Source organism: Balearica regulorum, chromosome 5 (genome assembly GCF_011004875.1).
Source record: "Balearica regulorum gibbericeps isolate bBalReg1 chromosome 5, bBalReg1.pri, whole genome shotgun sequence".
Taxonomy (NCBI): domain Eukaryota; kingdom Metazoa; phylum Chordata; class Aves; order Gruiformes; family Gruidae; genus Balearica; species Balearica regulorum.
The window spans coordinates 10,185,129-10,200,094 of record NC_046188.1 but is presented as its reverse complement, the minus strand read 5'-3'; the positions used below and the strand labels follow the sequence as shown (position 1 = coordinate 10,200,094).

The window sequence follows — 14,966 nt, the reverse complement described above, 5'->3', positions numbered from 1 at the left end:
AGGCCCCACCTGAATAAGCTACAGAAGGGTCACAATTGTATCTAACCCAGCGCTTTCCTGGACAGGAATCCTGTTGGCAAGGGCTGCAACCACGCTCGCAGAGCACAGTGCCTAGGGGGGCTGCTAATCAATCACACAACCTTCTCCTGGAGGTCCCCTTGCAGATCCTGCGGGGCTCAGGAAGGCTGTGCAGCTGTTGCCACCTAGTACCAGCCTGGCCATGGTCCTGACCACAACTGTTCCTGGATCCCCATGTCACCACTAAGTTGAATCCTCCAGTAGTACAAATTGTAGATTTGCATTACAAGACCTCTCAACAGGATTTTCCACTAAAAACAGTCATGGAAATAGCCTAGTGATGACAAAAATCCTTGCTGCAAGTATCCATGTACTGGCAAAACCCATTCTCCTGCTATGTGGACACACACACACACGCAGACTAAACAAACATCAGAAAGCAAACCGAAATGCTCTGCTTGTACCTCACATGAACCTTCCACCATAAATGGGCCCCAAATGGGAAATCTTTCAGGACAGGAGATCAGGGCCAGAATCACATTATTATTTGTTTTTAAAATGTCTGGGTTGACAAGGTGGCAGGTTGTTAAACTTATGTTTATCTTTGTGTGAAGGACAACACCCTTTTTGGATCTTGTTCTATTTTCTGTTTGTTAGCCATTAAGGGCTTGGGGGTTTTCGTTTTGGTTTTGGGTTTTTTTTCTGTTTTTAAATCAAGAGTTACTGTTTAAATAATACAGCATAGAAAAAAAAAAGAAAAAAAGGAAAAAAAAAAAGGAAAATTGGATTAAGCATGGTATAAATTCCATCACAAACATGGTACAAACACCACCACCTACTGTCCAAAGCAGGATGCTAAATTACTGGCACAGATTTAACAAAAATTCAGAAAACAGACAGCAGGCTGAACCAGGACAGAAGGTGAAAGCGTTCCACCTACAGCAGCTTACAATGGATTCATTATGACCAAAGGCAGGGTTAACTTGCTTTGTCCCAGGCTATAGTTTTGAATTAGTGGCAGCCATCATATTCTGAAGTTCAGCCTTCTCATGACCAAAGCTGCTTCGTGTTGCTATTCACAGTGTCAGCTCACGTCAACAGTAAAACCAAAAATGAGTAGGACCACTTGCTGCATCTCAGTGGATGATCACTTTGAATGGATTAGAAACAAAACTACAGTTTTGTCTGAAATAACTTCCTCAACTTTATTTAAAGAAAATGGCTGGCGTGTGCGCATTCAATAGCCCTTTGTGCAGTACCATTTTCCATTGTTTTTCAATGATGGCAATATGAGCCTTTCATACGGCAGCACAGAAACAGTCACTTTTAAGTCACTTGTTTTGAAGATAGTTCCCTTCATAGATACACCTCTGCATAGCACAATTACTAACTTATTTGCAAAGGCTTTAGCAGAGTATTTTTTTTCTTGACTTGTTTTTATTTTAGCATTTCTGAGACCACGAGTGCTAACAAATGCAACTATTAAGCAACAGTCTCACCTTTGCTTAGGATCTTTCTTCAGCAAGCCTGACAAGAGCGATTTTGCTTCAGGTGACAAAGTGCGTGGAAATCTAATCTCCTCCATAAGGATGAGTTCAAAGAGCTTTTCGTGGTCCTGATTGTAGAAAGGGAGCCGGCCACACATCATTTCATACATCACAACTCCTAAACCCCACCAGTCCACTGCACGACCATAGTCATTATCTTCCAGCACCTGCAGAAATGTAAGGAGAAGGTTTTAGAAGACATTCCCAAACCAGGCATGAACACAGAACATGAGGGAAGATTTACCCCAGCAAGTTCATCTTTTCACGTCACAGCTGAATCTACCAGCAGAGTATTTGCAGAAGATTCATTTGAAAAGAACTGGCATCCACGTACACTGTGCTCAGTAAGCAGGACGGGGAAAAGGAGGCAGCGGGTACATTATGGTAGCTTCCTTCTCTTCCTCCCACCCTCCCTCACATTAGGGCCATGATAAGCACAACCTTTGAAAGCCCAAAGGCTGAGGACTTGCTCTCATATTACAGAGCCAGCTGTTAAATTCTCACTTATTCATCACAAACTGCTCCAAATGGAATCCCATTTAAAAAAAAAAACCCACCCAAAAAACCAAACGACCCAGGAGCCAGTATGGGGAAGAAGAAAAAAGACCATCAACCTGTTACTCCACAAGTGACAAGTCAAACATCCCCATCATCTTCCTATCAACCTGCATCCCCCAAAGGGTGGCTCTGCACATCCTGAAAGACCACCCACAAATACTAAATGAGTAATCTACATTAAACACTAAGAAGCAGAACACCACTCCTAACATTTGACTGGCTGTAAGGCCCTGAAACGACAGTGAAATTGTCTGGAAATGCTCCCCCTCGTCCCCTCTGCCCCCCTCCAAAGGCACTCGCTCACTGCCTCTAACGCTCCTGCCTCTGCTTAGTGCCCTGCAAACCCAGGAGTTGCCAGTGGGGTGGACTTCTGCCAGGTCTCACAGCACCAGGAGTCCAGCACAGTTAATTTTTCCCTTCCCCTGGGCACTTCTACCTAACAAAGCCCCAGCTGGTGCAAGGACTCGGGACCCCAGCATGCCCTCCATCTCTCCGGCTTGCTCCGGAGAAGCCCTGTGGCAGCGCATTTCTGATCTTCTGCACTGAAGGTTGCTGAAGGGAGTGAGGAGTGTTTTGTGGCTTGTGGAGTGGATGTTACAAGGACTTCTCTAGACTTTGTGTCTCCTACGCAGTTGTCTGTAGCTGACACCAACAGTCTCATGTTCCAGATCCTGTCCTCAGGTTTTAGTTGTCATCTTTACTCTTTTCACGGCTCTGCACTCAACTGCTTACTTTTGCTAAGAACACAAACCACGACCACACCACCATCATGTTTTCTTGCTGCAGTGTCTGTGCGAGTTCTACATTGCTACAATTCAGAATACTTTACACTTAAAACTGAAAGGGTGAAAGAGCCAAAGTCGACGTAAGTTTAATGAAAGCAGGATCTGAACCTCTTACAAACTTTGATAAAGGTTTTGCACACAAAAAAAGAAGCATCAAGACGCTCCACATAACAACTGTTTGCACTCTGCCTCTCTTTATACACTAATTATTCCCCTTAATTATCTGAACGAGGAAAAGGGCCTGCAGTAAAAATCAAAAGGCTGCCAGGTATTAGATTACCCCACATTGGTCTATTTACAGCATCCCCTGCCGTATGATTCACACCAAACGACAGCTGGCTCTGCAGCTGCCCTGTATATGTATACGGCCGACACAGCTGCCGGCCGGACAGGATTCCAGGAGCCGGCCCCATCCTTCCCGAGGCATCACGGCCCTTCAGCTCACAGGAGATATTGTGTGACAATGCAGTTACCGCTCTCTGAGTCACCCCGTTCAATAAGCGCTTCCTGTTCGCACTCCCCTACACTTACGTTACCTAAAATAAAACAGTCACAGGACCTCTGATTTTTATTTTTTTGCCGCAAGAGATGCAATAGGAGCAGATTGAAAGAAAAACAAAACCACAGAGGCCTTTGTTGTGTATGTAATAAATGCTACAGGTGCTTTCAAAATGCAGCAAATACTTGAAATGTTACTTTAGTAAGCGTATTAATGCACTATATTATAGTTATAATAGATTACTAACTACAAATCTTTCCTTCACCTCCATTACTCCTAACCAGAATATAAAATGCTTATTTCTTCAAAGTTCTTTATCACAACGAGCACACACTCTTATTGGTGACTGCACAAAACAGAGCAATGGTGTTAGTATCAAAAATATACCGTAACAAAAAAGGTATTGCACTCATCCATGATTTATTGCAACATCCAGGATAGCTGGGGAGCAGTAAAGTAACAAGGTCATTTCACTTAAATTAAAGGCTCATCATTTCCTAACGAGCAGCTCTAGACTGCTGCGAGATGGAATTTGAAAGAGAAGGCACAACAGCTGTAAACATCACAGCCATCGATGCATCTGACACATCAAAGTTGACACGATTCAGTCAGTGTCATCCATGCACGAGATTCCAGTATGAACCTAAAAACAACGATGCAACAACTGTACAAACATGCTGCTGTGCCGGATTCAAGTTATGAATGCAGACAAGATTGAGACCCCTGCTTTTTAGGATGTATGACCTTAAATGCACGGAATATCACTCGCGCACAATTTTCAGATTTTTTGCATGCTACCAACCAGATGAGAAAAGGCTCCAGAATTTAACACTCCCACTTACAGATGGGATTTGCAAGTAAGGGAGAGAGCTGGGCTAATCAAAAGGATTTGTCCTTGAGGGTTTTGGATGAGCCAACACATCATAAATATTAAAAAGAAAAATAACAGCAAATAATATAACAGAAAGAACAACATAATGCCAGCACAGGGAATCCCCACATTCCAAGTTAGGAAGAAACAAAACCAAAATAATAAATATTTTTAGTCTGCTCATAAAATCCTTGATGAGAAACTGAAGTTCAGTAATTGATTTTAAGAGGGAAGCTAAAATAAAAGCCATGTTTATGAATAATAAACACTCTGTCATGCTGCTAATTACTCCGTGCTTCAGTAAATCTCAAATTGTGGTGCACAGACCCCAATTTAGATTTACTGAAGACTTCTGGTGATCCATGGAGAGCTGGCAGCTATCACGAGACTGGCTCCACCTCCTTGCTGCAAGCTACTTCGACAGGTGCCCATGTTCTTCATTATTACGAAGACACTGGAGGCCCTTGAAAGCAGCTCTGAGTTAAAAAAAAACCAAAACAACCAACAAACAAAACCAGCAACCCAAACAAAAAAAACCCAAGAGCATGCTGCCATGGCTATGCAAGCGGAGAGCACAAAAGCACTGATCAGCAGATTTCTCAGTAGAAATATTCCTCCTTCACTTTGGTTTTCCATACTGTGTACTTCTGCATACTTCAACTCACGAAAGGTTTGCAATGCCCGAGTCTCCCACCTCGGAAAAAGGCTACATCCTGGCTGTGCCAACAATATATAATGTGCCAGCAGCCCAAGACTTGCTTCTGCCTGCGCTCCGAGCTGGATGGAAGCCTTAACGCCATGGGTAGCAAAGCACCCGCTGAAAGACAACGAGCCCTTTTGTGAGGCACACCGCGTTAGCTCAGGCTTGGTGCCCTACTAATACAGCGAGTCTGCTTCCAGACAGCTCTGAGCGTGGGCAGAGAAAACTAGCGTCTGCCTGCAAAATACCATGTATACACATATCCTCTATCACACAATTTCACTTTTGATCTGCCCATAACTAACTCACGGCTATAACACCACCTGTGTTGCACAACTCTCAGGAGTATTTCCAGGATGAAAGTTGCAAGCACACATTTGCATTTTACGCTTAAAAAAGAATTTGTATAAAAACCTCCCCAAAACATACAGTTTGGGGACTGAGATCCCCTGCTTGGATTTTTTTATCTCTGAAACCGAAAAGTTCAAATTAACATTGAGAAACATCTCGTGCTCTTACAATCAGAAAACAGTCAGCACTTTTAATGCATAACATGCTAAATATTGCAGAAAAAGTTTGGTCTGTCCTATTTCTGAAAATACGTCACCTCATACTGTCTTCAAAGAGTAAAAGAATTGGACAATACTTTTACTTCTGAAGCAAAGTCCTGTTGATAGCTTTCAAATAGGCCAACACACAACAAACAACTTGCAAAACAGTCATCAATCCATCAGGTAGTATTTGAAGTGATTTAGAAGTGTTTTGGTTTTTTTTTTTAATTAGATTTCTGACACAAGAAGCAAGCACTGTTCCAGTAAAATGTAAATATTCCCTAAAGTGGCAGGAAGATACTACCCTGCCTGAAAATTATCGCATATCGTTATACTAAAGGTACATCCCAGAACATGATGAATAGAAGATTCTCAGTACATGTTGTTATATAACAGTAGTTACTGTATGAACACATTATGGCACAGGAATTATTCTTTATCGCTACTGATATCATGGATGGCATTTAAGAAGATAATTTAGTACATAAACATACCTCTGGCGCAAGATACTCTGGAGTGCCACAGAAAGTCTTCATTGTTGCTCCATCCTTGATTCCTTCTTTACATAGTCCAAAGTCTGTTATTTTTATGTGTCCATCTTTATCCAGCATAAGATTTTCCAGCTGAGAAGAAAACCCAAATGAAAGACATTATTACATATAACACACACTGCTCCTGAACAAGTCAAAGAAAGACATGAATTTCTGCAGATCAGTTTTCAACCTTGTTCTCACTGGGGTCAGAACCAAGGTAGCTGCCAAAGCACGCGTGATGTAAATATAAATTTATATCACTTTCCTTAGTTCTTTAGGGAATGTTAGGTAACTAATTTGCAGTCTTTGGGTAACTGATCATATATACAGAAAGAACGCAGAATGTAGACATTGTATTTATGCTTCTGCAATATTAGCACCAACAGAACACCAGTTCTTTTAAAAAATATATTAAGTATTCCCCCTCATAAAACTTCATCCCTGCCTTTAAGTGATTTTATGAAACATTCTGTACCAGTAAAGGATAGCAAATGAAACAAAAAGCAAATGCAAGGCTAAAGAACCGCTTCTAAAGAGACCCTTTACACGAGAATCACTTTAAACATTTACTCAACATGCAGTAGTCATCCTAGCCTGCGCCACTAATTTTTGAGAAAGCCATCCAGATTTCAGGACAGTTTCCACTGTGTATGAAATAAAGTGCACTTTCAAAGGAATCACAATGATATGGGAGACAAAATCCCAGCAGGAATCCCAAATGACTTTGTCATAGCCGGGAAACATTACATAGCATGCTTCATTTTAGATTGCTCCTAAATGAACTGCCAGTATCCTCTCATCCTCTCCTGAAAACACTTCTCGGGGGGGAAAAATAAAATGCTATTGTTGCCTTTTCCTCAAGAATTTCCCAAGTTTCTTTGCCCTGAGATTTCTTGTTTGGTTGATTTTTTTTTCCCCTTCTCTGCTCACCAAACAAATTAGCAACTCGAAGTTTATCCAGTTTTTAACTGCAAGCAGGTACTATGAAGATAGCACTGTGCAGCACATGGCAAGGAAGCCCAACATACACACAGTATGAATTTGCATCTATCTGATAAGACCTGGGATGAACAGCCCAGGATTATGTTCCACCTCACAGAAGAGCCAGCAAGGTTTCTCTTAGAACATAAACAGGCACTACTTCTTCATAGTCTGTGAAACACTGCCAGGGCCCTAAGAAATTCATTATACAACCTCTTAGACTATAGAAGTGTTTAGACATCCTGTAAAGTCAAGTCTGACAGCTGCAATAACTGTTATGTTAAAGTTCAGTCAGGAAAGGCTTTCTTACAGTTCAGGCTCATTTGGTTTGTGACTAACAAATAAAAAGCCCCAAACCAAAAAGCCTATGAAATTATTTTTCTACATACCTTCAAATCTCTATAAACCACATTCTTCTCTGAATGCAGGTAATCCAGTGCTGAAACAATCTCAGCTCCATAAAATCGAGCCCGGTCTTCAGAAAAGACACGCTCTCTTGACAGATGGAAAAATAACTACAAAACCAATAATTTGTTACCTTTAAATTGCACGTTTCTGAGTTATGTCTCGCACTTTGCAGACCATCCTGCTGAGAATGCAATATTACCTAAGAGAAAAACCCTTCCCATCCTCACCCAGCTGTGTTCCCAAATCTGTTAAAGAGCTTCATAAATTAAATGACTAGACAATTATATCTCATATTCACGGATGCACACTGGTAGCCAGTTTGCGTGCTGCATATTCTTTTATATACAGAAAATTATTAAAACAAATTTTGATTGAACGACAATTACATATTAAAATTACAGCTTAATGCATGATTTAGAGCGGTTAATATTCCACCTTTTCCTTCTTGACTGTTTAACTGTAGTTTGCCATTTCTAATTCTCCCTCCAAAGTAATGTGTGCTCACCATATTCATTTAGAAGTGTTAAAAGTTGCCTAAAGAGCAACTACTAAGCAACCTTGCCTTACTGAGTTACTAAATATCAGATTACAATATGTTGCTGTCATGTAAAATATGAACCTACACCCAAAACCTCTATTCTCTAAATATGGAGTTAAGAAAATTAAGAGTCTTAATTCTTAATATTAGTTAAACCTGCAGACAGCTCTGTTTCACTGGGACAACTTGCATTAATTAGAATTGCAAACATGGACCTTATTACTAATTCTGCTTGACATTATTTAGCTAACACAGGAAAATCCTAAAGTATTAAACATTATTACATTTCCCTTACCTCCCCTCCATTAGCATACTCCATAACAAAACACAAGCGATCATGTGTCTGAAAGGAATACTTTAAAGCCTGAAACAGATTTAAACCAAAACTTAGAAGATCACACTGACACTTACAAAAGCATTTTTAATAGATTTTCAGAAACATAGACAGACATGAAATTTTCTATTTTAGTGAACTTTTTGTCCTTGGATCTTATATAATACTTACACTTTCCAGTTGCAGCTGAGGACTGATCCACTGCCAACTTATTTCATTACATAAATTTAATAAAACATTAAAAGAATCCCATGCAGAAGCTATCAGTAACACCTGTAATGCTGTGAAACAAAGACCTCGCCCAGTATCAGTGACACAGAACCTACCAACAGTGGCTCTGAAGTCTCCTCCTCAAGCCACAAGCTCCCACAGTTTCACCTCACAGACAAGGGTCCACAACCAAAGCCCAGAGCACAAGGTTTTACCGCACTGCCTACAAGCCCTCTTATATGAAAGATACATATTTACACACACCAGCCCCCTGGTCTCTGCCCTGCTCCCTGTTGACAGCCTGCCGGAGGATTGAGCAATGCTGTCAATATCAATTTATGAGCAATTCACAAAAACAGACCGGACGGAGGCTGTGATGAAGTGTCACAAGCTGCCTTTGTACAGTCCTGTCACATGTATTCCTGTGGCAAGAGCAACATCAACTTGTTTGCCACAGTCTTAAGTTTCTTGGTTGTAACCCAGTCTTGTAGCTGACTTCTCAAGACAGCCCTTGTTTTAGCTATTTGGGTTTATGAAAGCATTAAAAAGAAAATACCGCATATGATATCATCGTCTTCAATACCGGGGTGGCATTTTTAAACCAGTCGTATTTTAGTTGAGAGAGCGAGGATTGGGTTTTAGACATGACAACAAACATTTACTGATTATAACCAATACAGCCAGTATTTACTTCCAGAGGCCACACTTAAAAGTCTAAATTCCAGTTAAGCCCTTGTGTACCTGGACAAAGGAAACAACTACGATCTTACACAGGTCTCTTAGAGGCCTTAAGTGGCAGGAAACAATTCAGAGCCAACTTGTAATAAATGCTAGAAACAAAATCTTGAGGCGGAACTTATGTATCTGAACTCAACCCAGAGAGACTGCTGGCATTTGAGGTCTAAAGTGAGAGTGTGGTTTGATTTTACAGCTAAGCCAATCCAAAAGGAAAGCAGCGGATAAAGCACAGTCCTGCTCTTCCCTGTCCCATCCCACATGCTCCCACCACTATCCTTCAGTGGGCATTACCAGTGCTCTGATTCCATAGCAAACCGCTTCTGGGAGCTTAAAAAAACAACAAAGGCAGGCAAAATTAAAGGGTTTTCCCCACACTATATCTTCTTGAACTTGTCACAAGATCAGGGTCACCCTGATCTCTGCTACAAAGAGGAGACCAAACATTTGGAGGACAAGGAAAGCAGATACTTCTCTCAGAGATAGCAAGCTATTAAATGGGTGAGCCATAAAGTCAAACCACACCCTGAAATATTGTCTTCAAGAGGCACTGAGGACCTGCTCTGCAAGAATCAGAAGACTTAAAAAAGCATTTTAAATTTGTGCTTCCCAAAAATGAAGGGTACAAAAATACACAGCTGCTCTGAAAACACAGATCTCAGATGTATTACATACATATAACAAAAAATAAGGGACATTTTGGTTATCACGATGTCAAGTTACACTCAGCATAGGAACAAATGCTTACCGTTAAGAATGGATGCCGTGAGTTCTGTAAAACACGGTTTTCTGTCAGCGTGTGCGCTACTTCATCCTGAAACACAAGCAGAAGGAAATTGGCAAAGTGATTCCCCAGATCGGGGTCCATTTCAAACACTAACGGACCAATTATTTACAAGTACTTGGGAGAATCCTTGGTATGACTTTCCCGAAGGCTGTATCAAGGGTGAACCACATTCTCAAGTTTCCCATCTACTCACCTTTGCTACAATAACTTCCTTCTTCAGAATTTTCATCGCATAATAGCGTCCAGTTGCTTTTTCTTTAACTAAAATGACCTTTCCAAAAGTGCCTTTTCCCAGTAGTTTAAGGTATTCAAATTCATTCATGGTCTGTTAATGATAGAAATAAACAAGAACTTAATTGCATGAACTAACAACAAGTATGTCATTCTCAGACTAGAATTTCTTATTCACGTGAAAATACATTGCATATGTGGGTTTTTTTAATCCTTTTGCTTAGCAGAATTCAGGCACAGAAATTATTCTTCCATAAAAATGAATACCAGTGCACTCCCAAAGATAATCAATCAAACTGTTTAGGGAAAACCATAAGCTTTCAATTAACAGAACACTCTTTCACATGACACAACACTCAAATGTGCGAATACCAGTCAACATACTATTATTACTCCATAGACATTTTGATCACTTTGTCAGTGCAGACATTCAATAAAAGGCACATGTTGCTCTGATTCCAGGGATTAAACCAAACCTTTTTTTCTGATGTTCCCCATCTTTCTAGGAGACCAGCTTTCTTGTGCCTCATTGAACAGCACCAAATCCCAGACAATATGACTGCCTCACAGATTAGCCATTTGCTCTTACTTGTTTTGCCATTAGGAAAAACGTTGGGGAAAATGAGAATCTGTCACAGCCTGAGGATAGTCTCTGTACTGTCATATCAATGACCATTGCCAACATGGCAATAGTAAGACTTTTACCACAGGAAAATAGGCGAACCAAAACCAGACCTGAGCTGGCCTTGAAAGCCATCCAGTAAGGACTTCTGAACTCAGAACTCCAGCTTTGCCTGGTACCTGCTCAGCTCAGACTATTGTTTCCTCCAGAAGCTGCATCTACAACCAACCACGTAATTGTTATGGGAACAGATGTGTCTTGACGGCTATTTCTTGTCTACGTTTGAGAAGACCTAAAAAATATTGTTATTCCTGCTATGCTCACTCACCACTTTGTGTTTTGGCTTTGTCATAGAAACTTCCATTTCTTCAGCACCTGAATTATCACTAGGAGAGCCAGATCTAAAATCCATCATCTCTTCCTCTTGTTTCTTGAGGCTGTCTGCTACTGTTTGGATGGCTTTTGTCCATTCTTCCCTGGCAAAAGATAAGCAAAGACATTCTTGTTACTTGTGACTTTAGATTACCGTCTGCCATTGCAAGGGTCACCAAGGAATACAGAACAACTAATGTTCTCTGATGAATCAATGCAACATACAATGAATTATGTGCATTTTCAAGTACTGTAAAACTGCATTTAAGAGCACTTTTAATATATATTTTTATTAATCATAGTAGAAACAAGGAGACAACTGAAGTCCTTCCAGTCTGGATAAAATATAAGGCTTTTCAGACAACAGAATTTCTAATAGTCATTCAGTCAGCAGCTCAAGATATGACCCGGTGATACAGAGATTTACATAACAAAACCAGACTTGCCAAAAACAAAAGTCTTCCATGCAGCACAAAGCAATTAAACACATCTTCTCCATGCCTATGGTGCACTGAAACACATACTTCCAACTGCTGGGGGCACTATGCCACCTCTTCGCACACATATCCCAAATTTTCATACGAAGGGATGTTCTAGGAGATGGTATTAAACCCTAGGATACTTAGGTTATTCCTCTGTTGTAAAGATGATGACAGAAGTACAGCAATTCCTGTGTGAAGTTTAGCAGAACATCAGCAAAAACAGTGACGTTTTATCTTAGGCACAGGTCTTGGTTACGATAAAGTTTCCACAGCTGTTTCAGCAGTGGGTGCTCTAATACTGACCCCTTCAACTCCTATGGACTCCTATGCTTCCACTCCAGTGTCCTTTGGGAAATTTCACACCTTTGGAAACTACTGAAGTGAAAGTTTGTGGCTTTCACTTCATTTCACTGAGTATTTATTGAACCTAAAGCATACAATTTGCAGGGGCTTACAGGGTTTTGGGATGGACTTTAAGGCATGCAGGGGTTGCAGACATGTTCAGTGGACTATTGACCATGTTTTACTATCTTTCATATCTGTAAGGAACGATATGTAGTGGTTCAGCTGACATTTTTTTGGGCACTGGCTAAACTCTTCTCCCAAGGACACCCCAGGTAAATTACTTTGCTACTACATCAGGAACAAAAGTAGCCAATGCTGAACACCTCCATGCACATTCTGCAGTTAAGCCATGCCATCCTTATCAATGTCAAATTTCTCACTGGTTCTATGAGATTATTAAAAAAATAATAATCATATATGAACATGTGAATTTCAGTTTGTGATGGACAGAAAAGGCAAATCATTCCCCAGAGGAAGTAAAGTCCATGGGAAAAAGAATCCAACACACAAGTTTTTAATAAAAACTGCGCCAATTACACATAAGGTCTTTCCCACCCTGTGCATTTCTTATTTTGGATTTTGTCTGAGCGTGCACTATCCAGCCCTGTCTGAGGCAGCAAGGTAATGCTAAACATTCTGAGCATTCTCCCTATATTTCCAGCACAGACTATTTCATTTGCCATCACAAACATATTCCTTTATTTACTAATAATTTTTCATATTCAAAACTATTACAAAATAAATTTTTTCTTCTGTACTTTTATCTCTCCATGTCTCTCAAAAACCAAATGTTGGTTTTAAAGGCACAGAGAAAGCTAAAGGTGTATCTACCGTCACATCTCTTAAGATTTGTTAGTGACTCAGTTGAGATCTCAGCCCTCCTGAAGTGAGTACCTTTGATTTCTGGAGACCAGAATTTCACCCTCAGCTTTTATGTCTCAAGTGTACCCAACAGAGGTGACTAACACTCTGAGCCCTGAAGTGTCACGAAGCTGACTTAATTGGCTAGGAGGGAACAAAACAAGACTAAAACACAATCTTCCCCCAAGTGGAAACTGTTATTCACTCTCTTTAGGGTCACTGACCACAAAGCTGCTAAAAGAAACAAGGACCAGTTTATTTTTCTTTGCTTTTAATTTGATTTCACCTTCTTCTGATCACTGTAATAGAATCAAAAGCAATAAACAGGAACCTTCTTTAAATCAGTGCACGCAAAGGCTACGAAAGAAAAAACCAAAGAATATTAGGTAGAATTTGCTGATCTTAAAAATAAACGTTCCAGTATCATATCTAGGGAGGACAAGGGGTTTAAAACACCTCTTCCCCTAGGGCAATGGTACTGGAATAATGTAAGTTCAGTTCCTGAAGAGTAAGTAAATATTTAAATACTGTGTAGTCATAGAATAATTGTGCTGGAAAACTGTTCTCTCAGGAGGTAAGAGATCAATTGTCCAATGATGAGACCACAGGATGCATGCTCTTAGCTTTGTTTCCTAACAGCTGAAACAGAAATCTGCACCTGCAGCAGATAACTATCACCTTTATTGTCTAATTTGCATAAAACATTAGCAATCAGCAATGATAGAACTAACTTTTTTCCTTTAAAAAACAAGGTGTCTAAAAAGATTTTAAAAGGTCAGTATTTTGATACAACTCAACTTTGTCTGAATCTCTGTTTCACTTGTGCTCATCCTTCCAGAAACTCCCAGGTCAGAAACCCTTCATTTCACATACCATAACATTTCCAGTGAGAAATGAACCCTGAGTTTCCAGAAATAACTACCTGTGTGCTGGTACACACCTGCACCTGTCTGTTTTTCTGTTTTGGACACCCAACCTAGCAACATTTCATTTACAAATACTACTCAAAATCCGCTCTCTGAAACCCCCTTGAAGGTATCTTTTATACTGGAACGCACACTAAAATTGAGGCGCTCAAAAATTATTTGTCACTTCTCAGTCTAGACGTACATCATCTGATAAATAAGAGCTTCAGCAAAGGACTCGCTATTAATGCTGAACACTTGCATCTGCTTTTGCAAGTAGTTTATGTATTAAATATGAATGAAACATACCGCTCCTCTGGAGTCTCCACATGAAATGTTCTTTCAATTACTGTGGTCCACTGGAGGCATCTAATGATAAATGTGTTTGGTTTAGGACGTTCTGTCTTCATCAGCTGGCACTCTACCACAATCAAGGAAGAAAGAGTCATGGTACATAAGCAAGTTTAAATAATCATTTGTCTTTATTCTTATCTAGCAAACTGTTGCAATTAATCAGCCATAGAAATCTCTGTAAGTACTTCTTTAGGAGACTTGAGACAATTTACTGTGTTGATGAAACCAATAAATAGCCTGGGAGATAGTCATCTAAGCAGCACCGAAATCAAATTTGGCTAAGACAGGCTCCACACTTGGTCTGCCTAGAGAGGTAAGCAGAAATGCAATGTGATGACACAGAAGCCGTTCAGACTCAGGTCCTACACTCCAAAGGTCATCCAGAGCAGAGCACAGCACACGGACAAAGTCAGCTGATAATGCAGCAATTACATCCACTGAAACTAAAGCCAAGCCCCTACGTTCCCTCCCTTTGACTTTCCCAACATAAACCCCTGTCCTTGGCTTTCAAGGAGTTGCTAGAGAGAGTGTATGGTCATTTTGCAGGGACCTGACGAAGATTAAACTCAGCATTTCCAGTCCTCAAACACTAGAGGGAACATCAAACTACAGAGGCACCCCCAGAAAAGACCCCATTCTAAACTCCTTCAGGACAGCTGCCGCAGTCGGATGCTGGATGGACACCCAGCTAACAGCTCCCATCACTGCCAGCATTTAAGCACAACCTGAAACATGTACA

General features: G+C 40.5%; 1 protein-coding gene across 4 annotated transcripts in view; it reads right to left on the bottom strand.

The window, feature by feature from the left end:
* The window catches only part of AKT1 (AKT serine/threonine kinase 1), a 75,058-nt gene that overhangs the window by 14,665 nt on the left and 45,427 nt on the right, over positions 1 to 14,966 (bottom strand). For all 4 annotated transcript variants that reach the window (XM_075753430.1, XM_075753429.1, XM_075753432.1 and 1 more), the window contains 8 exons: positions 14,183 to 14,294; positions 11,237 to 11,384; positions 10,249 to 10,380; positions 10,017 to 10,082; positions 8,285 to 8,353; positions 7,433 to 7,558; positions 6,024 to 6,152; positions 1,518 to 1,732 (listed from right to left, as the gene is read on the bottom strand). In XM_075753430.1, the coding sequence (XP_075609545.1) occupies positions 1,518 to 1,732; positions 6,024 to 6,152; positions 7,433 to 7,558; positions 8,285 to 8,353; positions 10,017 to 10,082; positions 10,249 to 10,380; positions 11,237 to 11,384; positions 14,183 to 14,294 (997 nt within the window). The remainder of the gene's footprint in view (positions 1 to 1,517; positions 1,733 to 6,023; positions 6,153 to 7,432; positions 7,559 to 8,284; positions 8,354 to 10,016; positions 10,083 to 10,248; positions 10,381 to 11,236; positions 11,385 to 14,182; positions 14,295 to 14,966) is intronic.